Source organism: Triplophysa rosa, linkage group LG7, assembly GCF_024868665.1.
Source record: "Triplophysa rosa linkage group LG7, Trosa_1v2, whole genome shotgun sequence".
NCBI classification, from domain to species: domain Eukaryota; kingdom Metazoa; phylum Chordata; class Actinopteri; order Cypriniformes; family Nemacheilidae; genus Triplophysa; species Triplophysa rosa.
The window spans coordinates 15,058,730-15,086,298 of NC_079896.1; the positions used below are offsets into that span (position 1 = coordinate 15,058,730).

The window sequence follows — 27,569 nt, forward strand, 5'->3', positions numbered from 1 at the left end:
GCCAGTACAAGTCTCTCAAATGACTTCATGACCACAGATGTTAAAGCAACAGGCCTGTAGTCATTAAGTCCAGATATTTTGGGTTTCTTCTGTACAGGGATGATGGTGGAGCGTTTGAAGCATGAAGGGACTTCACACTGCTCCAAAGATCTGTTAAAAATATTTGTGAAGATGGGCGACAGCTGCTCGCACAGACTTTCAGGCAGGAGGGTGAGACATTGTCTGGGCCTGGTGCTTTTCTGATCTTTTGTTTGCGGAAAAGCTGGCAACATCCTCTTCGCAGATCTTAAGTGCAGGTTGAATGTCAAGAGGAGGTGTTAATGGTATAGCAGAGATAGGGTCAGGGGGGTGTGAGGGTGAGACCTGCATTTCAAAACGACAATAGAAGTCGTTCAGGTCGTCAGCCAGTCGTTGATTACCCATAGACTGAGGGGATGATGGCTTGTAGTTGGTAATGTCTTTCAGGCCTTTCCACACTGATGCAGGGTCGTTGGTGAAAACTGGTTCTTCAGCTTTTCAGAGTAGCTTCTCTTAGCTGCTCTTATCTCCTTTGTCAGTGTGTTTTTGGCCTGATTATACAAGACTTTGTCCCCACTTCTGTAAGCATCTTCTTTGGCCTGACGAAGCTGTCTCAGTTTCATTGTAAACCATGGTTTGTCATTGTTGTATGTTAAGCGAGTCCTGGTGGGAATACACATGTCCTCACAGAAGCTGATGTAGAATGTCACTGTGTCAGTTAACTCATCCAGATCAGTGGCTGCAGCTTCAAAGACACTCCAATCCGTGCAGTCGAAACAGGCTTGTAAGGCCCGCTCTGTTTCGCTGCTCCATCTCTTTGCTGTTCCTTGCTACAGGCTTGGCAGATTTAAGCTTCTGTCTGTAGGTCGGAAGAAGATGAACCAGGCAATGATCAGAGAGACCCAGAGCTGGGAGACAGAGTGGTATGCATCCCGTATTGTGGTGTAACAGTGATCCAGAATGTTGCTGTCTCTGGTGGGGCATGTGATATGCTGCCTGTATTTTGGCAGCTCACGGGAGAGGTTTGCTCTGTTAAAGTCCCCAATAATAATAATAAGAGAATCCGGGTGTTGCTGCTCCGTGTCAGTGATGTAATCCGCCAGCTGTTGCAGCGCCGCGCTCGCACAAGCATGTGGAGGATGTAAACATTCACGAGAATAAACGAGGAAAACTCGCGTGGCGAATAAAAAGGTTTGCAGTTGATAGAGAACGCTTCTAAGTACGAAAAGCACATCTTCTTCAGTGTTGTTATATCTCTGCACAGTGTTAATTTTGACAGCAAATTTTGATTTAGTTTTAGTCATAGTCTTTTGACGAAAATGCAATTTAGTTTTGTCACATTTTAGTCAACCCCATCATTTTAGTTTTAGTCTAGTTTTAGTCGACGAAATATGAAAAACATTTTAGTCGAATAAATATACATTATATTTAGTCTACTAAAATCTAAATGGTTTAAATCATTTACTTGAGTAATTAAATGTTCCATACAAAGATTCAACTGTTTTGACATAATTTACTTCACCTTAAAATGAAATTAAACCAGGTCATTACCTTTATTTTTCAGAAAAGTTCAGTAACTAGATTTGCATTGTTGGAACATTAGACCATGAAGACATGTTCCAGTTCATTCAATCCCATTTGACTCAATTGACTCGTTAAGTAGGGGTATTCATTCAGTTCATTCAACCAATGAAACGCTCCGACACGGCTCACACTCAAAGGCTATTGGCTCATGGCATGCCTCTTGAAGAAAGAGTCTTTGCTTGATACAGCAATGAATGAGAAATAGCTTTCAAAGAAGACATATTATATAAATTGATTACATTTCTTTAATCATGCAAACATGTTACATACTTGGTTGGAATGTACAGTTTGACTCACTTCATCACTTCTATAATCAGTAGAGGACAGCGCTGGTTTCTTTTTGCTGACTTTATGTTGCATTTCACGTTATGCAGCAGCTCGTGTTAGCAGATAAGTTAACATAGGCATATAAAAACCTTTGAGCTTCCTTCATAATGTGTTTCGGGGTGACTCACCTGCAGTCGCGCTTCAAGTTTGCGGCGTTTTACCGGCGATCGTGAAGGAAAATAAGACGCTTTGTAACCCGCGTGGAGACACAGAATACATGTGTGTGCTTCCCCTTCTCCCAGAGACTTCTCTCTACCGTTTATATGAGATAAGCTGCACATGCGCGCAAACTGATGTCCGCCAGGTGGGACAAGAATATTTTCGTCTCGTTTTTATTAGTTGACAAAAATGTCAGTATATTTTATTACAGTTTTCGTTATCATGCATTCATTTTTATTTAGTTATCGTCTCGTTTTCGTCGGTGAAAACATGTCGTTAACGAATACTTTTCGTCATAGTTTTCGTCAACGAAATTAACACTGCTCTGCACCAACCTTCGTTTATATAAAAACATAATCCACCACCACGTGTCTTCCCTGTTGACTCGGCAATGCGATCCGCTCTGAACAGCTGAAAACCCGGCAGATGTAACGCGCTGTCCGGTATGGTGTCATTGAGCCATGTTTCTGTGAAACACAGCGCAGCGGAGTTGGAAAAATCTTTGTTTGTCCTGGTGAGTAAGAGTATTTCGTCCGTTTTGTTGGTAAGGGAGCGGATTAAACGAGGCTTCGAGGCAACAAAAATTGCCTCGATGATTTTTTGTATTTGAATAACTCTAGTTACTCGAGGAATCGTTTCAGCCCTAGTACAGACCTGAAGTAATTTCATAAAATTTATTACAGCATGAGGAGGTTGTTTTTTAGAAGGTTTAGGAGCACAGGATTACTACTAGAAAAGCACCATTGAAAAGACAAACGCTTCGTTGTTTACTACTTTTATTTAAAGCTTTCTGAAGTCAGGAGTTCTTCAATTAATATTAGGGCTGAACGATTAATTGCCACTGCGATTAAATAGCGTTGCGATAAAACGTGATTTTCTAACCGCAAAGACTGTGATTAATTATGGGCTGTGGAGGTGCAGGTTGATGCGACCCTGCTCGGAGCTGACCAGTAACATCTCAAAAGCATTAAAAAATGCATGGAAAATGCACGGCACACAAATTTCTCCAAAACTGCTCAGGACATAAGCTTGCTCTCTCGTGGTGACTGCCTGCGAGTGAAGAGAGCGCGTTGCACCACATGTGTGCCGCGACTGCGCCTGTCTCTATTTAAGAGTGCTTCCCGTGCATCTGCATTTAAAATAATTAATTTGTACATTGACTTGTTGTACAATGGCCTCAGGCTTGAGAGAACGTGGCACTGTGGAAACTTTAGTGTAAAAGAGCAACAGCACGTCAGTTGTGTGGGACTATTTTGGCTGTTTTGTGTGGATGATGCTGCGCAGTGTCAGGTATTGTGTGTGCTAACATTAATGCTACCTCAAGGGGCAAGACTACTAATGTCATGCAGCACTTACACAATAATAAAAGACAATAAGGTAATACATATATTAATAGTTTATATTTTTACTTATTTATATAAAGATTGTCTAGTAAGCTAACGGATAGTGTTTAAGTGCAATCAACATGTTTATCGTATGTTTATTACAGTGACTCTGCATAATCAAATTATTGAGTGTGGTAAAGCCACAGTTTTGTTTTACATTTATGTAATCTGCACTTTAGTTTCTGTGATTAATGACTTTCATGTTACACCAAGCTTATTTGTCAGTGCTTTATACGTCATGACAATTATAACATGTTTAAACACCGCCACCTTTTAATTCATTCACTGTCATGTGAGAGAGAGACGCTGTTGTGGCACTGCATGTAACAAGAGAGCGAGATAGGCGCTGAGCACTCGCAACTCTACAATGAATTAAGCTGTTGTAAATAGTAAACAAAATATGTAAATGGGAATCATGAAAAATCTATTCATTGCGGCCAGTGTTGATAGTGTGGCAGGCTGCGACGAATGAATCAATATAGGAAACAGACAACACAATAATAATAACAATTTTTGGTTCATTTTGAAACTATGGCGGAACAAATCAGACTATGGCCTAATTACTGAATGGGAAACACTGTTTCTATTAGGGGTGGGAGAAAAAATGTTTCTCGATGAATATCGATTCAATCTGCTAGCGATTCCAAACGATTCACAAATTAAAAAAAATCGAGTTTACTCGATGACGTTACTAAATATAATAACTAGGCAGTGCTCTAGACTGCGACCAAAATGCTCGCAAATGCAATCTTTTTTTATAATGTGCAAGGAAAAATTTCACAGGGTCGCATTGGTGCGTAAAACTAATTTTTGCCCCGCCAAAGATTTATTTAACATTTAATGTGATTTATGAGTGGTGAATGACGCGCTTGTGATAATTGCAGGAAAGAGCGAGGAGAGCTTGTGCACTCCCTCTGTCTCCAAACTAAAGTGTGTGTTTGACTTCATTCGGTGTTGCACATGATGCTCTCATGGAACATTGATGTCATATTCCGATCGTTCTCCGCAGCGATTAATGAAGTCGAACACATCGGTTTCTGCACTGTCTCTCTCCTTCACACTGGGGATGCTCATTTCGGTTAATTTCCCTAACCGAGAACCGACACACTCGTTATCCGAACATTAACCGTTAACCGATAAGATTCTAATAATAAATTGGAATTAAAAAAATACATGCTGCGTCTCATTTCGAAGGCTGCGCAGGGCTCTAGAGTGCGACCATGCGACCTAATTTGTCAATGGTGCTACTAAAAAAAATCTGAGGTCGCACCGGTGCGACCAGCCGTTCGAGGGAAAAAAAGTCTCTGCAAAAGTCTCCCCGTGGTTCAACAACAGACACATTAGGCCCATATCGTGGTCTAAACCAATCAGAGATAGTGAAGGGCGGAACCCCCTCTGATTGGCCATGGTCCAGATATTCCTGTACGTGTGTGTACGTTTGAAAATGCTGTGCTGCAGTCAGACAGAGAGGTGAGGAGCCTAGGCCCGTCAGATAAACAGAGTGGATGTAGCCGCGGATGATGAGAGAAGATGAAAAGAACGATTGAAAACTTTTTCGATAAGAATGTTAAGATAAGGCCTGATCCGTCCGAAAATCATAACCAATGCTCTGACACGCTAGACTGCGACTAAATGGTCTCATTTTGTGACAAATTTTCCTGCCAGTGCGACAAGTTTTTCTTAATGGTCACACCGGTGCGACTGTCAAACTGATCAATATATAATTTTTGCGTATTATAAATTGAATGCGCAGAAATGTTATATTGCGCAAGCTGCGCATTCAGTCACTCATTTTCGTCTCCCCTCCTTCAACCATTCCTTATCTATCAGTGCCCCCGCCCCCAAAGACGTAATTCGCGGGTTACGGGTAAGAGGCGAAGGACCGAAAGAGCAGACGAGTGAAGCACTCAATCTTGCAACTTAAATAAATATGCAGAATACAAGAATTTCCCCTGCTAAGGTACAAAACAGCAAAGATAACAAAATGTGTTGCAAGTATTGTATGCATGTGAAGCTAATGCAGGAAACGTGTTTAAACTTTAAGCACTGAACTATTGTATAAAGATCTCTAACAATACTGCAAAGCATACAAAACGGTATACATCACGCTAAATGTATACTCAAAAACACTCACTGATATTAAAGGAATTGTGTTCTCTTATAGGAGTCGTTCACAACAAATAAAGGAAGAAAGTAGCTTTACGAAAGATGTGCTTTAAATATGGTAAAGTGTTGAAAGAGAGTTTACATACAGTATACAATAAAAATAATTAAATCATAAACAATGATTTGTATTAATTTCTAATTGATTTATTAATGTATTAAACACATTTTAATGAAGTTTTAGTGATTCTTTTTTCTTACCTCACCCCATGACTCTGGTGCTATCAAATTAAGGGCTGGTGCCACCAACTGAATAACTTGGTAGCACCAGTGCCACCTCTCTCAAGTGTTAGTCTAGAGCCCTGCTTTCTTGTAGAATTGTGCTTCAAATAAAGAACTTTATGTTGACCAGATTGTTAGTTAATCATTTACAAGTCAATACTGCCTCTATGGACAGCGATTTAAAAAAAAAGTGAACTTGTAAAACTGCGGTGTTAAATGCGATGCGGTCGAAAATTTGGGTGCACCTAACTTTTGTGCTGGTGCACCTAAGACAAAAAGTTAGGCGCACCATTGCAACCAGTGCAAAAAGTTAGTCTAGAGCCCTGCCGCGTCCTCCGGAGGTCGCGTTTGTCCGCCGCATACGCCTTCGCATGCGACATCCGGAGGATGCAGACTTCGAAATGAGACACAGCTACAGTTGACGAGGGTCTGTGACACGTTAAATATACAAACATTTTTTTCACAGTTTTATATTAACATGCAAATAGCAGCATAACGAATACATACATCAACAACAGCACCAGCATTCACATATTATCACATTTTCACGAACCTGCGGCGTTTTGGACAATGGAGAAAATCTAAAATAATATAAATCCAAAGCATAAAATAAACAGGCAAGAAAAAAAGTGAATTAATTAACAAAATATGACAAAACGAAAACACCGAAGAACCGGCAAGGTTTATTTCCGTCAGAAAGTTTTTTCATCAAATAAAAATAGCAGGCCTACCTCAATCCAAAGCTTGGAATTTTTATTTAATAAAGTAACATGTTTACGTGCTGTGGTGACAGTCTGGAGCTTCTTGACAATTAGACCCGAGGCAGAAAACACCCTTTCAGATGGCACGGATGTCCCGGGAATGTAGAGATAACGCCTCGGTAAGCGCGTCACATTTGCTTTCCAACAGCCAGTTTTGCTAAACATATATAAATCCGATCTGCTATACCACCCAAAATACAAACATTATTTTTTACTTACTCATATTTCACATTCGTATTTTTACGTCACATCTACAAGAAGGCAGGGAAACCAAAGCGCACGGGCAGCCAATGCTAAGCATCCATGAGATAAGTTTATGTAAAGTATAAATTGATGGCTAGCAGCGAAATTCCCTTGCAGTAGCTCCGCTATTAGCTTTGCTGAGCCGTAGACACGCTGGGAAGACAGAGAATGTCAAAGCGCATTGTGAGTGCGATTGTCCCGTGTCTACATTTAAAACAAAGAACTTGAGCAAGGCTGTGGCACTCTGTTTGGAGGAGTAAAGCCCTGACAAATGTGGCCTCAACATTCAGAGGAATTACACGTGTCCTGTTTCGTCAAGTGATTTGCGTGATCGGATTTTAATCCGTCTCGAAAACGTTTCGGAGGGCATTAACACCTAGTCGCGCACGTCTGCACGCTCCGTGAGTTAATGCTTAGCATGTTTTTCTTTAACCATACATAAAACTAAAAACATGTACGATTTAATAGTAATTTAAAAACATATTACTAAATTATTTTATTATTAAAAAAATATTATTAATATTAAACTTAAAATAAACATACCTTTTAAATCGTTTAACTGATAGTATTAACCGTTAACCAAAATGTTAACGATCAGTTAACGGTTAAACGGTCAATATGAGCATCCCTACTCCCGGCACAAACAGAGCCGGTGAGAGGTGAGTGTTCTCCAGCTAACTATCTGTAAATCCTTTTTATTAGACAATGCAGTACTGATAATAACAACAAACAGTGTTGATAGATGTTTAACAACAATAAGAACTTGGGAGTTAAGACTGTTTTGATAGGACTGTTAATACCTAACACTATTAGGTATTATAGAGGTAACTGATAGGAGTCTTATCACTTGTCTTTGTTTTGTTCTATATTCATGATGATTTGCAGAAGGAGATGTTTGGAAGAATTATATCATATCAGTTACTTTTCCTCTAATTAAATAGTGAATGTCTCTCTGCTACGCAAATATTATAATTATATAATAATTGTTTGCAGATTCATATTTTACCTAGACATGTGCCGATATTCGGTAATGTGATTAACCGTGGTAATGGATTCGCGCAATGTTGTTATCGCGGGCACTTTCAAATACCGCGAAAATATATAGATCAGCATTTTGATTTTTAGAACGCGTATTTGTTTATTTTTCATCAACCGGATAAAAGTACACTGTGTGTATGCTGCGTAGGAATGCGCACTCTGATCTAAACAATCCCATTCCCCATGTGGAGATGCCTACGTGTGTGTGTGTGCTGCTGAGCAAAAGACGCGTGCGCACTCTGTTGTAAACAGTACCACACGGAGAGGAAGCATGGCGGAAGGAGGAACGCTGCCGACGATTTATCCCCCTTCTAAAAGGGTGAAGTCTGAGGTTTGGAAATATTTTGGGTTAAAAGTAAGCAGAGTAATGAAATTTGACAGTGTGGCAGAATAACTATTTTAATTATACGTTGATGGAACGCAATAAAGTCAAACACTGTCACAAAGTGCGAGTGAATTTGCTGTTTATAAGTGTTTAGCTTGCTATAATAGTTAACACACTGGCTTGGCTTGTTATTCAAACAATAATAATAATAATAATATGAATTGTAGTACTAGCGTTGTACAGACATAAGTATATTTAAAAGCAGTTAACAAAAGTTGTTCTTTTGCAGTTTGCAAAATTTTTGCAAAAAAAAAACTTTATTCTGTTTGAATAAACTCACTTTAAACATCATTACTGTGTGTTGTTTTATTTATATTTATTTGTATTTAAATGTTTGAGGTTCTCTTTATTATTTAAAATAAAGTTGTTATCAAGAGGAAAACACTGAAGTTGGTTTATATTTTCAACCTGCATTTCTCATAGAATTGAATACTGCGATAATACCGCTTACCGCTACGAAACCTTAATCAATTAATCGCAGCATGGAAATTTGATACCGGCACATGCCTAATTTTACCATTCTATGTCCTGAAGGAAATGCCCCCTGTTCGGTTTCAGTTCTAAGAAAAGCAGTGGGCCTGTTATGGATGACTTTCTTTTGAGGGGGAAGTCTTGTACTCCTCAGCAAGCCACTGCTCTTACAGAGTCAATTTTGAACATGATCGTTAAAGACATGAGACCTCTTTCCATGGTGAATGGGGAAGGCTTTCGTGAAATGGTTTCTGCATTCAACCATGGATATATCCTGCCATCAAGAACCTACTTAACAGGTTTATTGGACCAAAAATATGAAAAAACCTGCCAAAAGGTAAACATACATCTAATGCAGAATTGCAAATACATGTTTTAGGAACAATCAATGATAACACTGCAAAATTAGTTCCAATATGTAGTTAACAACATTAACTAATAAATAACTATTCATATTTTTTATGTTCAATTCAACATTACACTGACCCAATATGAACAAACAATGACATTATTTACACTTGTAAATGTACTACACATAGTTAGTTCATGTTTGTTAATACATTAACTAATGAATGTGTTAGCCAATCTAGATTTCAAAGTAAACACCTAGTAAAGATGACTAAACAACAGTGTAACCACTAAGAGAGTTAAAACTGAGAATCTTTCTGATGTCTTTTAAAGGTTAAGGAAACTATTCAGGAAGGAGGAAGCTCCATGGCACTGACAGCTGACATTTGGACTAGCCTTGCAACAGAAGCATACCTTGGTGTCACATGACACTTTATCACTGAGGCCTGGAAGATGAAGACTCTCACACTTGCAACAATGCCTCTTGATGAACGACATACTGGTGCCAACATAGCAACATGGCTGGAGGAGGTTGTTGCACAATTCAAAGAAAATTAAAGCAGTCGTTCATGACAATGGATCAAATGTTGTGGCTGCAATGAAATTGCTAGCAGAGAAACATAACTGGGTCTCTGTTCGCTGTACTGGGCACACACTTCAGCTTATTGTGAACAATTCCCTTAAAGCAGGGGTGTCCAAAGTCAGGCCCGCGGGATGAATTTTAAGCGGCCCACAGCGTGTCTATTAAATTTTATTTAAGGCGGGCCCGCAACACAAATCATGCACGTTTTACAATGTCAAGAGAAGGTGGCAGCACTAGATTTCAGGGCCAATTGTAGTGAGAGGCCGAGTGAGTGATAGTTGAACCATTAGGATGCCACAATGGCCACGTCAGAAAAACGCAAATTTGATAAGGAGGGTCGTCGATTTAATGAGCGCTGTAAATCTGAGTATTTTTTTACATAGAGTCGTAATAATTGCATTTGCCTAATATGCAATGAGACTGTATCGGTTATGAAAGAATATAACGTGAAGAGGCATTACGAGACAAAGCATGCAAACTCATATCAGAACTTCTCCGGCAGCGAACGAGAGGATAAAGTTAAACAGCTAGAAGCCTCTCTAGTTGCCCAGCAGCGATGGTTTATCAGGGCAAAAGAGTCCAATGAAAACATTACCAAAGCAAGCTACGAGGTGGCAATCCTTATCGCTAAACGTGGAAAACCTTTCTCTGATGCGAGTTTGTTCAAGAATGTGTAATAAAAATAGCAGAAAACATCTGTCCAGATAAAAAGCAAGAGTTTGCGAATCTTTGCCTTGCTCGCAACACTATCGCACGGAGAATTGAAGAAATATCATCCGACATCAAAAGACAAGTGACTAGGGATGTAACGATTCACCGTGAGCCGGTTGAAAATCGGTTATAATGAGTGACGATTCAATTCGGTTGAGGCTTGAACTGAATCGCAATACATTCTTTGAACAGCAGGGGCCGCTATTTTCACTGCAAACCTAAACGTGGATGCTGATATTTCTTAAATGCAAAAAAATCCAAGAAAAGCACAGACAGTATTAGTTTGTTTATATTAAAGAGACTTTTTCTATTATTAATTTGTTATAAAATCGCAGTTTACTTTTGTTATTTGAAATAAAACATTATTTTATTATGCAAAGAAACGTAAAGCATTTAAGAAATAATGCAAGGGAAGTTGTTCATTTCTAATTTGTTTCAACTCATTTTTTAAAAATAAATCGTGAGTAAATCGTGAATAAATCGCATCGTGAGATCAGAATCGTGAATCGCATCGCATCGTGAGCTGAGTGAATCGTTACATCCCTACAAGTGACAGAACGCTGGCATAATTTTGATCATTTTTCTTTGGCATGTGATGAGAGTGTTGATATTTCAGACACTGCCCAGCTGCAAATTTTTTTGAGAGGAATCGACGAGGACATGCATCACAGAAGAGCAGCTGGACCTCAAAAGTATCAAGGGCCAGACACGAGGTGTGGATGCTCACATCAAGGCGTTTGCAACTAAACTTCAACTGTTCAAAAGACACCCGTCACAGAGTGAAATCAACACTTCACATTTCCCTGCACTTAAAGAGGTAATGGACTGTTTCCCAGTTTTATTCCCAGGAATTATGCAGAGGTGATCGAAGCCCTCTTTGCGGAGTTTAACTGGCGTTTTAAAGATTTTACCATAATCGAGAAAGATATGCATCTCTTTGCGTCTCCTTTTTCCGTGGATCCTGTTGATGCTCCGCATGAACTGCAACTAGAGCTCATTGACTTGCAGTGTGATGATGAGTTGCGCTTCTGTCATCAGCAGCTCTCGCAATTACTTTTATCGACAACTAAACAAAGAGAAATTCCCCAAACTGCGAGCACTTGCCAAGAGAATGTTAAGATTTTTTTGTGTCCACATACATTTTGAGAACAGACTTTCTCGGTTATGAACTTGAACAAAAACCGTTTGAGGTCCAGAATAACTAATGCCCATCTGCAAGATGTTTTGCGGGTTGTGACCGCGGCTGTCCAACCAGATCTCGCAAATGTGCTGCAGTGCAGATCGCAGTTCCATCCATTGCACTGATTTGTTCAGTTTTCAGGTAATGATTGTTACAGTGTTACCGGTTTCATTCAACACATAAAATATATTCTTTTCTAGTGTCACTAAGCTCGAGCTATACATTTTCATCTGTACATTTCATCCATATTTTACATTAATGCAGTTTACATAATTGTTTAAAACCCTTGATGTTTTGTTGAGTTTGCAGGTAATTGGTACAATGTACAATAATTTATTCATTTTTTACTTGCCACAATTTGTTGAGTTATAACTTTCTCGCTATACATTCTATCCATATTTTTATACTAAATCAGTTTGTAATTGATTAAACCCTAATGTTTATAGGCCTATCATCCCTCCACTGAGGTGGTGAATTTGCAAGTGACTGTTAAAATGTTACCTAAAATGTTAACCTTTTACTGCTACACTGTCACACTTCATTTGAGCTATACTTTTCATCCACACATTTTCATCCATATTTTATTAAATTTATGTAACGCTGATGTTTTGTTTTTATATGTGCTCTGACCTAAAAATAAATCATTCTTAATTAAGAGTTGCATTTTATTATAATGACCATGATTTAACAATGAAAATGCACAAAAGCATTAAAAAATACAAGTATACGGCCCCCATGTGTATTGACAACATGGAATCTGGCCCCCTTAAGAAAAGGTTTGGACACCCCTGCCTTAAAGAGAATAGCATCAACAAAGCTCTGGGAGCTGCAAGGGCCTTGGTTGAACATTTTAAGAGAAGTGAACTGGCCAATACTAAGCTGAAAGAAAAGCAGAAGCAGATGAACACACCAGAGCATAAGCTGATACAAAATGTCAGTACCCAATGGAATAGCACCTACTTTATGGTGGAAAGACTGCTGGAGCAGCGCTGGCCCATTACTGCCACACTTTCTGATCCTGAAGTGACACCAAGGGGTAAACATTACTTTGATTTGAAGCCTGATCAGTGGTCACTGCTTGAAGAGCTGACCTGGGGCCTGCAACCTTTTCAGTGTGCCACTGAGTTTCTTAGTGGTCAAGAGTATGCAACATTAGAATGCCTTCCTCAGCTTACAAAATGGCTACAGAGGTCTGTTCAACATTCCCTTAGCTTTGAAACAACACCTGGACAAGCTTTTTTAACCACAGCTTCCAAGGAGTTATCAGAGAGGTGGGGGAATATCAGCACTTTCATCAAGGAGAAAGACAACACAGTTCTTCTGTCTGCAGCCCTAGATCCAAGACTTCGAAAGCTCAAGTTTATACCTGCTGAATAGAGGAAAGAGGTTCAAAGCACCGTCAAAGTCCTTACTATTAAAGCAGTAAAACTGTCTTGGAAACCTACAGAAGAAGGGCAGCTTCAGGGTGTCATTGTTCCTAGGAGAGAGGAACAGTCAGTGCTAGAAAACCTCCTCCAGTATGACACAGAGAGCCTTAGTGAAGAGGAAGAGTTGCATGAGGACCAAAAGATTCAGATGGTGAGAAAGGAAGTACAGATGTATTTCTCAGAATCACAAATACCCAAACAAGAAGATCCTCTAAGTTGGTGGAAGGAAAACGAGGGACGTTTCCCAAACCTATCAAAGCTTGCAAGATCTTTTCTTTGCATTTCTGCCACATCCACTCCACCAGATCTTCTCTGCTGAAGGAAACATTTGCTCACAAAAAAGAGCAAGCCTGTCACCTGAACATGTTGATATGCTGAACTTTCTTCACTTGAATTAAAAAGCCAGTGCAGAAATGACACTGTTACTTACTGTTTTTCAACTGAACCCTTGTTTCAGAAATGAATGTCTTATAATGCTGTCCAGAGATTTGTTTACATTCCAAAAATTTTTTTAGTCGGTAATGCAGCAGATTTGTTTATTTTTGTTTATTGTTCTGAAAGAGAACAAAAAAAGTTTAGTTAAGTTATAAGTGTATAGTTGGTTCAAAGTTTATTAAAACAACTATTTCAAAAGTTGATGTAATTGTCTTTATTTATTTATTAGTTAAAATATGTATAACTCAATGTTTTAACTATTTGCTTAAAAGCTGAATAGACATTTAAAACCTACTGATTAGTCGTTAAAATAATCGACGAGTAATCGATTAATCACCACAATAATCGATAGATTAGTCGATTATCAAAATAATAGTTTGTTGCAGCCCTAATGTGTATGATGATTTTGTCATACGATGTGGCAATACGTGGAAGTGACTGTCGTTTAACATACAGCACTAATGAGTCACGTTTAATTACTATTATGTACTTGTTTTAATGTCTGACAGCAGAATATGTCAATGAGAATGGCTTTACTGGGCACTCAGTTGTATTAAAATACAATATGTGACAGTTATAAGAGTAGTTAGAAGGGCTGGGTTTTGCGACCAAATTGATTCTTATTTATATGGTTTCGATTCGATTGAATTTCGATTCGATTCAATATCGATTAGTTATCAGTACTTAGATTAAAATGCTAGTTTTGCAGGTATGGAATCTACATTTAAGTATATACGCTGGTAACTGAAACTCTCCTTGCGTGTCACCATTGCGTATCTCGGCTCCAAAACATTGATAAGATTGTGAAAGCCCTCGTTCTCAACTATCGTGTATGGGCACAAATCCTTGCAAATCAGCATTACTATAGCGTCAGTTATTTTCTTAGCGCGAGGTGAATCTGACTGTAATTTGCAGCCAAAAGCAACATCTAGCTGTTGCTGTCCAGAATCGTATGAACCAGATATCGCATCAGGGTGACATCTCGACAGGTGGTTTCGTAGGTTTGTTGTGTTGTTTCAAAATCATAGCTCTTGCAGGCACAACTTGCAAACGACAGTTGTTTTGTCGACCTCACCTTTGCTGTCATTGCCTTTAAACATAAAGTGCTTCCACACATCAGATTTGAATTTAGCCAGCGCTGGGGTCCATTGGCTACCATGAGCTTCCGCCATAATCCGTCCCCCTCTCCCCCTTTTATTTGAATTTGTTTTGTTTTAAATGTATCAGCACGAGTGATTGCGACATCTTCAGGAAGATAGGCGAAATACAGATATCCTTGAACTAAAGCACACGCATTAAGAATCGATTCCAGAATTTTCCCGAATCGGTATTGTTTCATTAAATTGAAGATCGATTAAAATCGAAGAATTGATATTTTTTACCCAGCCCTAGTAGTTAGCCAAAGCACCAATACTAGTCTGACTCGGAGCGCAAACGTAATGCGATGACATCTTAAATATGTTAATTAGTACATCAAGAATCGATTCCGAATCGAATAGTGACCCTAAGAATCGATTCTGAATCGAATCGTGAGGGACCAAGCGATTCCCACCACTAGTTTCTATCACTGTTTTTCAAGCCTTCTCAGGAATTTTCATGATAATAAACCATATTTACAATGATGATGTTTGACGGGTGCTTCTTTTTCAAATGCACATCATAAGTGACTCAAACTCATAGTGATTTCAGATCGGGCAGCACTACCTATTGATCAAAGAGTTGTGCTTCCCAGACAAGCTGGTCATAAACACAATCGAAACCGTCGCAATCTCATAGTATTTAGTGAAAACTGCGATTAACTGTGCAGCCCTAATTTGTTTATAAAATATACATTATTAGGGCTGCAACTAACGATTATTTTGATAATCGATTAGTTGGATATAAATGTAATTACATCTTTTGCTTCTGATAAGTAAATCAGATATGGGAAAAGTATACACAACTGAACTCATTAGCCTTCTCCCAAAATGTTGTGAATGTCTCCATAATTAACACACCTGATGAGTTGATTCAGGTGTGTCATATTAGAAGCAACTGACAATAGTCTCTCCCAAACGTGGGAGCGAGGGGAGGGTTGGCCATGAAAAGTGAGATATTTGTCATTCAAATGTAGTGAAGTAGGGTAAAAAGTAAACAGAAAAAGTAATAGCCTACTTAAGTACAAATACTCAAAAAGTGTACTTAAGTACAGTACTCAAGTAAATGTACTTCGTTACCCACCTCTGAACTAAATAAACCACCAAATCAGGGTATTTAGCCTAATATGTACTTTGCAAAGTGCAAACGCCACAAATTGGGTTTTACTAATATATATATATACACTCACCTAAAGGATTATTAGGAACACCTGTTCAATTTCTCATTAATGCAATTATCTAATCAACCAATCACATGGCAGTTGCTTCAATGCATTTAGGGGTGTGGTCCTGGTCAAGACAATCTCCTGAACTCCAAACTGAATGTCAGAATGGGAAAGAAAGGTGATTTAAGCAATTTTGAGCGTGGCATGGTTGTTGGTGCCAGACGGGCCGGTCTGAGTATTTCACAATCTGCTCAGTTACTGGGATTTTCACGCACAACCATTTCTAGGGTTTACAAAGAATGGTGTGAAAAGGGAAAAACATCCAGTATGCGGCAGTCCTGTGGGCGAAAATGCCTTGTTGATGCTAGAGGTCAGAGGAGAATGGGCCGACTGATTCAAGCTGATAGAAGAGCAACTTTGACTGAAATAACCACTCGTTACAACCGAGGTATGCAGCAAAGCATTTGTGAAGCCACAACACGCACAACCTTGAGGCAGATGGGCTACAACAGCAGAAGACCCCACCGGGTACCACTCATCTCCACTACAAATAGGAAAAAGAGGCTACAATTTGCACGAGCTCACCAAAATTGGACAGTTGAAGACTGGAAAAATGTTGCCTGGTCTGATGAGTCTCGATTTCTGTTGAGACATTCAAATGGTAGAGTCAGAATTTGGCGTAAACAGAATGAGAACATGGATCCATCATGCCTTGTTACCACTGTGCAGGCTGGTGGTGGTGGTGTAATGGTGTGGGGGATGTTTTCTTGGCACACTTTAGGCCCCTTAGTGCCAATTGGGCATCGTTTAAATGCCACGGCCTACCTGAGCATTGTTTCTGACCATGTCCATCCCTTTATGACCACCATGTACCCATCCTCTAATGGCTACTTCCAGCAGGATAATGCACCATGTCACAAAGCTCGAATCATTTCAAATTGGTTTCTTGAACATGACAATGAGTTCACTGTACTAGAATGGCCCCCACAGTCACCAGATCTCAACCCGATAGAACATCTTTGGGATGTGGTGGAACGGGAGCTTCGTGCCCTGGATGTGCATCCCACAAATCTCCATCAACTGCAAGATGCTATCCTATCAATATGGGCCAACATTTCTAAAGAATGCTTTCAGCACCTTGTTGAATCAATGCCACGTAGAATTAAGGCAGTTCTGAAGGCGAAAGGGGGTCAAACACCGTATTAGTATGGTGTTCCTAATAATCCTTTAGGTGAGTGTATGAGAGACAAGTGTGACTTTAAAACTGCGCACCTCGCGCTGCACGAGAGACACGTGGACTTTAAAACTGCGCACCTCGCGCTGCACGAGAGACAGTGGACTTTAAAACTGCGCACTCGCGCTGCACGGAGAGACAAGTGTGACTTTAAAACTGGCACCTCGCCTGCACGGAGAGACACGTGTGACTTTAAACTGCCACCTCGCGCTGCACGAGAGACACGTGTGACTTTAAAACTGGCACCCGGCTGCACGGAGAACACGTGTGAATTTAAAACTGCGCACCTCGCGCTGCACTAGAGCACAGTGTGACTAAACTGCGCACCTCGCGCTGCATGAGAGACAAGTGTGACTTTAAAACTGCCACCTCGCGCTGCACGAGAGACAGTGTGACTTTAAAACTGGCACCTGCGCTGCACGGAGAGACAGTGTGACTTTAAAACTGCGCACTCGCGCTGCACGGGAGACTGACAAGTCGGCTGCACGTAGAGACACGTGTGACTTTAAACTGCGCCATCGGTGCACGAGACAAGTGTGACTTTAAACTGCGCACCTCGCGCTGCAGGAGAGAACAGTGTGACTTTAAAACTGCGACCTCGCGCGCACGGAGAGACAAGTGTGACTTTAAAACTGCGCACCTCGCGCTGCACGGAGAGACAGTGTGACTTTAAAACTGGCACCTCGCGCTGCACGGAAAGACAAGTGTGACTTTAAAATCGCGCACCCGCGCTGCACGGAGAGACAGTGTGACTTTAAAACTGCGCACCTCGCGCTGCACTGAGAGACACGTGTGACTTTAAAACTGTGCACCACGCGCTGCACGGAGATACACGTGTGAATTTAAAACTGCGCACCTCGCGCTGCACTGAGAGACACATGTGACTTTAAAACTGCGCACCTCGCGCTGCACTGAGAGACACGTGTGACTTTAAAACTGCACACCTCGCGCTGCACTGAGAGACACGTGTGACTTTAAAACTGTGCACCACACGCTGCACGGAGATACACGTGTGACTTTAAAACTTCGCACCTCGCGCTGCACGTAGAGACACGTGTGACTTTAGAACTGCGCACCTCGCGCTGCACTGAGAGACACGTGTGACTTTACAACTGCACACCTCACGCTGCACTGAGAGACACGTGTGACTTTAAAACTGCGCACCTCGCGCTGCACGGAGAGACAAGTGTGACTTTAAAACTGCGCACCTCGAGCTGCACGGAGAGACACGTGTGACTTTAAAACTGCGCACCTCGCGCTGCACGGAGAGACAAGTGTGACTTTAAAACTGTGCACCTCGCGCTGCACGGAGAGACAAGTGTGACTTTAAAACTGCGCATCTCGCGCTGCACGGAGAGAAACATCTAAAATGGTCATTTTAAAAGGGAAGAAGACACGCTTGATTTATAACTGCGTGACGTCAAGTGACGTCCACAGTATGACATTCTGCGTATGTGTCGAGTGTTGATAACGACAACAGACAACGACTGTTGATAAATATTACTTACATCGGCAGTTTTGTATTGTTCAGTCGGTCTCGATCCCTCTTGAGGAACAACTTTGAAGCTAATCCTGCTTGTACTGTTCCAGCTTGAAAAAGCACTCCGGTTTGAAGTGATTCGCGCAAACAAGCAGGTTTTTACTTATGGTTTCTGATGGATTTCCACTAAAAATAAAATAAATCCACTACTGTCTCTTCCTAGGTTTGGACTCTGTGCAGCGACTACATAGCATGTTGTCCATGAACTTTAGCCATGGCGTAACGTACACCGCTGTCGCTTGTGAAAAAAACAATGGCGGAGCACGGTGGGTGGAACTGTGTAGATTAAGGGGCGGTAACATTATAATAAAATCCACGTTGGACGTCACAATCGGAGCGAAATCTGAACGGCTCAATTTCTCACATGCTTGAAGGGAAAGGCACACCAAAACAAACTTACTGGGTTCTTATTTTTCACGTTTTCTGGGTTGCTAGATGCACCGGGGACCCGATTATAGCACTTAAACAGAAAAAGTGGGGTTTTCATCTGATGTCTCTTTTAAAATAGAAAAACAATGAGGTGGGAGTTGGGCTTTTAAGCAAAATTAGCACGAATGTATCATCATAACTGTGGCAAGGTAACGGCAAAAATTTCAGTCAGTCCTTTACATAAAGATACGCAATTTATTAGACTTAAAATTTAAAGCACGTCACAGACTTCTTTTATTGTGCTTTTGCCTCCTTTATACATAAAAGCCTCAGTCTCAAATCATTGTAATTACATGGAAAACAGCAAGCACAACACACTCCAGTCCGTTCCAATGCATAGAAAAATATAAGAGGATGAGTAAACAATGACAACATTTTTATTTTTAGGTAAACTGTTTAAGACTTGCCAGAAAAATTTGTCGCAAAAGATTGGTGTTGAGTGGGGTGGGGAATTTATGGGAAGGTTGCCAGAACAACAGAAGAGGACAGAGGACATGTTTTCCTGGGTCTTGCTCCTGCAATAAATACCCCACCCTGTGAGGAGAACCCGGCTGTGAGATAAATCTACTCATACTCAGGGGGAACACAGCAGCAACATTGCGTAACAAACAAACTCCCAGCAGGTTGCCACATGGACTACACTGTAAAAAATGATTTTATGGCTTTGTAAATAAAACAAAAAAATATATGTATTTTTTTCAATTTTGTTGAAGTAAAAACTTTAGATAATTTAGTAAAATCTACATATGTACTTAATTTAGACTTGTAAATATTAGACACTCAACACTCAAGTAAATTTTACTTGTGATTATTTGGCAAATGTACAAGAATGAATAAAGTACGCGTGGAAATTTAAAAAATCAAGTAGAATTTACGCCGACTTCAAGCAATCTGCGCATGCGCAAAAAAGAAGCTAACACGCACGCCATCATGACGAAGAGCTTCTCCATTTTCTTCTACAGGTAAGTAGTTGAAAAGGCATTCTATTTTGGCATATTCGATTTAATGTATTTGGTAATGGTGATAACATTGAACAACTGAGTTGTCATCGCTTAATTCTGTATATTTTCTGCACATTTGGAAAGTTTAGAGTCGTCGACAATCTTTAGTCTAAGCCAACGTTATACGACATCTTACAATCTCTAGTTTTACATAAAGACACATTAAAGTAATGAATTTGTTACTTTACCTGTGATATACGTTTTTTTGATAGGTTTTGTTTTGTGTGACTGTGCAGTGGTTCGTAAACTTTATATACTAGTGTTGTCAAAAATATCGAAATTTCGATAAGTTTCGATCAGTAAAAAATTTCAGATTTTTTACTGAAAAATCTGAAACGGTTCCAATACGCATGTCCCACGTATCGATACCAGCTGCGCGTTCCCGCTCTCTCTCTTTTTTCCGACAGTGAGTTGACACACACTGCACGTGAACGCTGTGTCAACAGAGCTCCGCCTCCTCTCACAGACTTGACTCGTTTGGGGCAGTTAAAAAGTGTTAATGTTAGAAAAGATGGCCAGTGCAGAGTCTCAGTAACACATATGGCGCTTGGTGAACGCTCGTTTACGCTTCCCATGTTTACCATCGCGCTCTATGTATGTGCACTGATCAATAATTTCATCCACTCGTTTTATTCGCCCTGGTTATTTGTTGTTTATGTTCTTACAGAGTCTCCGCAACAGTTCTCATGTTTAATGCACGTGTTTCTGTCTTTATGTGCGCTCATCAATGATTTCACCCACTCGTCTCGTTCGCTCTGGTTAAGCTGATGTTTGAAATGATGCTGGTTAGGGCTGTCGCGGTTGGGAAATTTCCCTTGCGGTAATTATGGCTGGGTCAATAGCGCGGTTGGCGGTTGTACCGCCCCACCTACCTTTTTTGTTTGCAAATTACCTGACATATAATTTTGGTGCATTTAAAGATTTATTGAGTAGTTGTTATTATGTAGTATATATTTTTTTGTTTTTAAATGACAGAGAGACTGGCCTTAAAATGTTTTGTTTATTGTTAAATGCAGAACACAATGGACCATGCCTTGAATCTGAAAAACTAAATTAGCCTATCTCACATAAAAAATCTGTTTAAGTCAAAATACAGCAAAAAAATATAAAATGGAAATAAATAGGCTATTATGTCACGTGAGAATTAACTTTTTAAATGACAGAGAAAGGGGTTATAAAATGTTTTTTGTCCAATGCAAAATGCCGAACACAGCAATAAGAACATGCCTTCAATCTGAAAAACGAAAGAACTCAAGTATCACATGAGTGATGATGAACAGTGTAAATGAAAATACAGTACAGGAAAAATAAATGAAATAATAAATAAAAAAGCTCACTTGAGCGTTAAGGAATGTGATTTAAACCTGGCTTAACATGTCCTTGTTTCGTGCTAGAAAAACTAACGTATTAACCTTATGTGGTGTCAGGGACGAACGTATAGGCGTAACAATGTTTCCGGCGGCACTGAAAACTCTTTCTGATGGTGTGCTGGTCGCACAAATACACATGTACTTGCGAGCGACTTTGGAAAGCATCGGAAATCTGCCCTGGTTTTCGCGCCACCAGGAGAGTGGATTTGCGTTAGAGTCTATTGGATCTTCTTGTAAATAGCACGTAAGCTCGTTATCTGAGCGAACTCTACTAGGTACGGACGCTGAAGCAGAGGTTGTCCGTGAATTCAGCAGGTCTCCAAGAGTCTTTTTCTTTGCTGCAGGTGGCACCTCAGCTTGCCCTTCGTCTGTAGCCACTGATTCACTGGCACCGCCTCTTCCTTCCTCCGACATTCCCAGCATCTCTTCGATGATTGCGGATTTTGCACCAGTGTCAAAAATATGATCCCCCCTATATCTAGGGTCTAAAAAACAGGCCTTTGCCAAAAGTTTTTGCAAGGCAGCTAGTTCGTATTTCTCCAGGAGAACACTGCACATTTTTTGCTTAATATCCGATGTCAGTGTGGTATCCTCGTTTGATAGTTTAATGATGTCCTCTGTAAGAAGTTTCAGCACGGGTTTGACTGATGACACGGTCACATAGCTCTCGCCAGACAGCAGATCCGTAAACTCAGCGGCGGGTTTCAGTGCTGCATTCACGGATTCGAGCACAGCAATATCTTGCCAGCTTGGATTTAGATGGTGGTGTCGCCGGTCATCCAAAACTCTTCTGATAGCAGGGACTTGCTCCAAAATTCTTTCCACCATTTTCTGTTTGGAGCCCCATCTCGTAGCGCAATCCTAAACAGAGTATTGGCCGTTAAATCGCTGAACAAAAAAATATTTTAATCGCTGAACTCCCAAAATTGACTTTAGGCTACATTTTCAATTATTATTCGTTTCAGTATATTTTTACGTAACAAAAATAAATTTAAATCATTCCGTACATTGAGCTGAAATTAGCCTAAATGTTAGCTTAACTTTTAATCATTTTAAATCATTTTCCTTTGATTATATTATATTTAACGAAAAATGCATTTAATCCAGCAGCAGGCATGAGTTGATTAATCGAAGTTTACATTTTTATTGATCCATATTATTCCATTGCTATATTCCTATTTATTGCTTCTACGCTGTAAAGAACAAGGTTATGACACATACTATGTCCAGCTCGGTTTTAGTCATTTTAATATAATTTAAATTATATTTAAGTTTACTGTACTTAGACATTTTAGTGCATTATTAATTTAACAGTGTAATAGCTTATACAGAATAGTTTATATTTCATAACTCACCAGTATGAGGCTATGCTGAGGGATTTGAAGTTCTGCTTGTGCTAACGCCAGATCTCTTCTCTTTAACCAGCTATGAGAGAATGTATTCACCAAGGTGTGACATAGGCCCATTGCTCGGGCTGTGCGATCCCTAACGCTGGCCATTGCGTTTGTGACAGCCAAATGTAAATTGTGACCAAAGCAGTTCAGCCACGACCAGTTCAGTTTTTTCACTGCTGCTACGATGTTTGCCCCGTTGTCTGTGGTGATACAGGTCAGCTTTTTTTCATCCAAGGACCACTCTTCAAATGCGTGTGCCGTAGAGCTTCCGAAATGTTCTCCGACGTGTGGTTCTCGGGCATAAACACGGTTTCGAGGCAATGTGATTTTAGAATCCAGTCAGTGCTCAGATAATGAACAGTTAGACTCATATATGGTGTCATATTGACACTTGACCACATGTCTGTTGTGGCAGAGTAGAAGTCGACATTCATAAGTTCGCTTTTTATCAACTGCTTTACCATGCTATACATTTTTGGCACAGCAGTTTCTGAAAAGTAGGTTTTAACTGGCAACTCGTACTGCTTGTCAAATTTTTGAAGCATTGACTTAAACTCAGGTTTCTCGACCGTGCGGAATGGAACCATTTCCTCAACGAGATACTGTGTTACAGCGGCTGTAAGGCATTTATGCCTGTTACTTTCACGACTGTATTTGACAGATTTCGCAAAGGATTCAGCTACTCTTAACTGTCGGCTGGTACCGGCCTCGGCTGTCTTTTTTGAGGTTGCTCCGCGACTTGACGCTTGCGAGGGCAGCTGCGCTTCGATGGCTGGATGGCAGTTAGCGAGATGATACCTCAAATTCGACGTATTGCCATGTGTTACATGCACCTTTCTTATGCAAATTTTGCATATTGGCTCATCTAAATTAGCTGGCTCTCCCTTTTCATTCAGTTCAAAGCCGAAGTATTCCCAAACTGGCGACGTTACATTAGGTTTTGGGACCAGAGAGCCTGCCATTGCTTCCGCCTTTGAAACACCCGATACTAACAGTTGGCGGGAAAATGATACACGTGACGTAATACTCTTGTAGTCATCATTCATTTATTAAAAATTCATTGCACAATGCAAAGGTGTAAAAACGAACAGCATGCCATGATTCTATACCCCAAAAAAGGTGGTTGCCGCGGTTTAGTTCCTGTCCCTGCGGTTGGCTTGTCAGTAGCGCGGTAGTACAATACAGCGGTTACCGCGACAGCCCTAATGCTGGTGTGGGTAAAGTCTCCGCAACAGTTCTCGCGTGTGATACACGTTTGCACTCCAGTGTTTACCACAGCGCTCTATGTGTGTGCGCTGTTCAATGATTTCATCCACTCGTCTCATTTGCTCCGGTTAAATGTTGTTAATGTTAGAAAGATGTCCAGAGTCTCTGCAACAGTTCATGCGTTTAAAGTTTGCGTTTCTGTCTATATGTGCGCTGATCAATGATTAAATGTGAATAAAAGCCAAATTAAAAAATTGTAATCATATAAATCTAGGCTGTTAACTAACATTAACGAACAGTAGTTTTTTTTAATCTCTTTTAAATGTTAGTTAAAAAATACAACTATTTATGTAAGCACTGGTCCATTAATACTGACAAATACAACTTTGATTTTAAATAATAAATGTATTAGTAAAATGAACATCAGATTAACAATTAATAAATAATGTAAAAATATACCTCATTGTCTAATCTTGTTCAATTTAACTTTAAATAAAATGTAAAAAATTTAGGGCCTTATTGTTATGGAAGTTTTTTCCCCGTGGTATCGAAAATGGTATCGAATATCGATTTTTTTTAGGTCTTGTATCGAAGTTAGAAATTCCAGTATCGTGACAACACTATTATATACTACATCTTAATACCTCAAGTTACATAAATACCCTAAAACCCTTAAATATGTGACTTGACCCGTGATATACATTTTGTTCGATACAGTAGATGTTGTTTCGTATGGCTGTGCATTGATTCTTAAATGAAGAAACGTGAAGATTGTTTCAACAGTAAGACCACATCTACAGCAGATGCGAGTGACGCGATGCTTAATGGGGTTTATATTCTCTTTTCGCGTCTGGTGTTAATAATAATGTGTCGGATCCGAGCTTGTTAGTGATTGCTGTTCCGTTTTATTGCGTTTGTATGTCATTCTGGTTGCGTCAAATAATGTAAAACAGACAGACTCTTATGTTTAACCTTATTTGTTTCAGGGGTGCGAATGAAAAAAATGAGTTTTGGTTTGTAAATGGAATTTGACAGTTTACTAATTACTTCTTTTTATGTTTTCTTTATCGCAGAATACAGTATATTTCTCATGTGGATCCTGTTCGTTGTGTCCGTCACATGGAAGGGAAGCAGAAAAGGGACCAAACATTAATTGTTGTCTTCAGTTCACATTGCATAGACAAAAGTGTAAATGGTTTCAATAAGTGAGCAAAAGTTTTATGTGTCATTATGCACACAGATGTTTACTGCTTGAGCTGTTTAAATATTTACAAGCATTGATCCTAAACATTATTATGCATCTTAAAGTTGTCTTAAAGATCATAAGTTTCTTTAAGGGCGTGTTCTTCCTTAAAATTAAGCTCTTAATAAAAAACTCTTGATTGCAGATTTGTTGTCACAGTACTTTTTCTGTCATATTGTAACAGTAACTCGTTTTATTTAACTAAAAATAATTAATAATAATAAATAAAACAAGTAAAATTTAATTAAAAGAGAAATAGAGTTTACTTAATTATATCAATTATTTACATCAGATCAGTAAGTAAAAACTACACAACAAAAGTTAAATATGTGCTTATTTACTTTGTTAATTTTACTGAACTTCCTTAAGCAAGTTTTACTTCGTTAAACAGGTATGAAATTTACTTAATAAACCTGAGTGCAAAAACTTGCAAAAGAAAAATTTAGTAAAATTTACTTGTAATTTTTTTCAGTGTATAAGATGCTATGGTCAAAAAGACTTTTCAACCATTTTTCTGTACAAGATTTGTGAATTTACAGACAAATCTTTTTTTGAGAGTTTGAAATGAGTTAAGAGAACAGTTTCAAGATGTTGTCTGCAGGACTGTGCTGGGCTTCAATGACATCAAACAGCTTTCTTCTCCAAGACTCCACCCACTGCAGAGTCATGAATGAGCTCAGAGCCAATGAGGCTCTTGAGTATCACCCTTTCAGTTTTATCTCGAAGCCTATCCTATTATGGATTTACCATGACCCCTACAACCCACAGCAGTAGAAGACACTCCTAGTGGTAGACACTCAGCAGTAGAAGAACACCCTAGTACTTATTTGCTGTATTACCTTTAGTAACTGCAGTTTTCTCAGATTCACAGCAAACATAAGCCAACAAGGCCCATGTCAGAGTTACTTTGGAAGCTTTGTACAGTGTGCTTTATAAAGCTAGTCTAAGCTGAAGCACACATTTTTTGTCATGTGACTTACCAAGTTAAAGAAATAGTAAAAGCTCTCTGAACATTCTCTCATAACTTACTGATTTCATCCTAGATGTACAGTATATGACTACTTTCTTCAGTTGATTTTATTCCCACCCTGAGGCTGTGGCATTTTTTAACTAATGCCTCTCTCTTCTTCAGTAACTAAGGTGATAAGGCTCCTGATAAGGGCCTTGTTGATGAGGATACCTGTCCCACACACTAACCAAAACCGAACTGCCCTTATCCCACACATTCAAGCTGAGTATTAGTTAACTTGCTGGGTTTCTGTTGTGTCCTACTGCAACTAGGTGGGAAGGAGACACAGACCAAATACAAATCAACATATTGACAAATCTTCACTTTTCAATTATTACATAATTACATAACAGGGAACTCCCCCAAAAAACTCCTGTTTGGATTTCTGTACTACAGATTCTGGCCAAGTTGTTTTGCAACATTTCTAACATTTCTGGCTCCTTAAAATTAAGGTCGATTTCACATTTAGTTCGATTGCCTGGTCCAAACCCTAGTTTGATTGCGCCCCGCTCCCCCTGCTGGACTGCGTTCATATTATAATTTTTTGGGTCCGAACCACGGACCGTTGGCTAAACGTCTGATGCATAAGGCACATTTTTCTGGAAACACTTCAGCACGTTTGAAGTCGTCATCTGAGACGTGCGTGCCACGTTCTTTAACGGTCCGCCTGGAAACAACACAAAGCCGTCTGGTCTAAAAGTAAGCTATCATGTTTACAACAGTTGCTATAAGAATTCATTATGATCAATTAAAAGCTTAATTCTTATGTTATGCGAGGTTCACTGCATAAACTTATAATAATTTTGTTGCTGTTAACTTTTGACACGTTCGTGAATGTACACCGGTCTGTTACTGCGGGGACATTTCCACACCTCTAAACATGACGCAGCACAAAACGAAATGTGATTGGTTGCTTTACCTGTCAGTCATATGGCCTCTTGGGCGGACCTTGGCCAAAGAAAGTGGCGATAAACACGAGACTACTGTTTACCCTGTCGCTTGTAACGACGACGCAGGAGAAGGCGGCAAAATACATAACTTGCTTGCGTCACTTTTATATGTTTTTGAACCGTTAGTTTTGTTTCCAAAGCTCCAGTTCATAGCGGCACTTTCATTTGTGAATGTACTGCAAATGCTATTAAGAATGCTGAAGGCGAACAGAAATGAGATAGCCTAGGCTACAGCTCTCTGCTTGGAGCGCGCCAGTAACGCTCGTCAGCAAAGTGAGTGAAATGCACACAAACACACATTTTTACCAAAGAATACGTCATTAATAGCTATTTCACTTCCGCAATTTGTACGACTGCGTTCATATCAGCAGCGAAACGTACTGGAGTTCACATGAACTGCACCCCAGACCTCCCTTTTTAAGTGGACTCGGGCACAGTTCGCGGGTGCGCA

General features: G+C 39.8%; 2 protein-coding genes across 2 annotated transcripts in view; both read right to left on the reverse strand.

The window, feature by feature from the left end:
- The window catches only part of pkn2b (protein kinase N2b), a 75,108-nt gene that overhangs the window by 40,619 nt on the left and 6,920 nt on the right, over positions 1–27,569 (reverse strand). The window lies entirely within an intron of this gene.
- LOC130556641 (E3 SUMO-protein ligase ZBED1-like) lies at positions 20,405–23,261 on the reverse strand. Its single transcript, XM_057337837.1, has 2 exons — positions 22,672–23,261; positions 20,405–22,177 (listed from the first exon to the last, which is right to left on the reverse strand). The coding sequence occupies exons 1-2, from the start codon at positions 22,813–22,815 to the stop codon at positions 21,305–21,307; spliced, it is 1,017 nt and encodes a 338-aa protein (XP_057193820.1). The 5' UTR covers positions 22,816–23,261; the 3' UTR covers positions 20,405–21,304.

Coding starts and splice junctions, on each gene's coding strand:
- LOC130556641 (XM_057337837.1), bottom strand. CDS start 22,815: ATGGCCAGCGTTAGGGATCGCACAGCCCGAGCAATGGGCCTATGTCAC. Junction 22,178..22,671: donor CTCAGCATAGCCTCATACTG/GTGAGTTATGAA, acceptor TACTCTGTTTAG/GATTGCGCTACGAGATGGGG.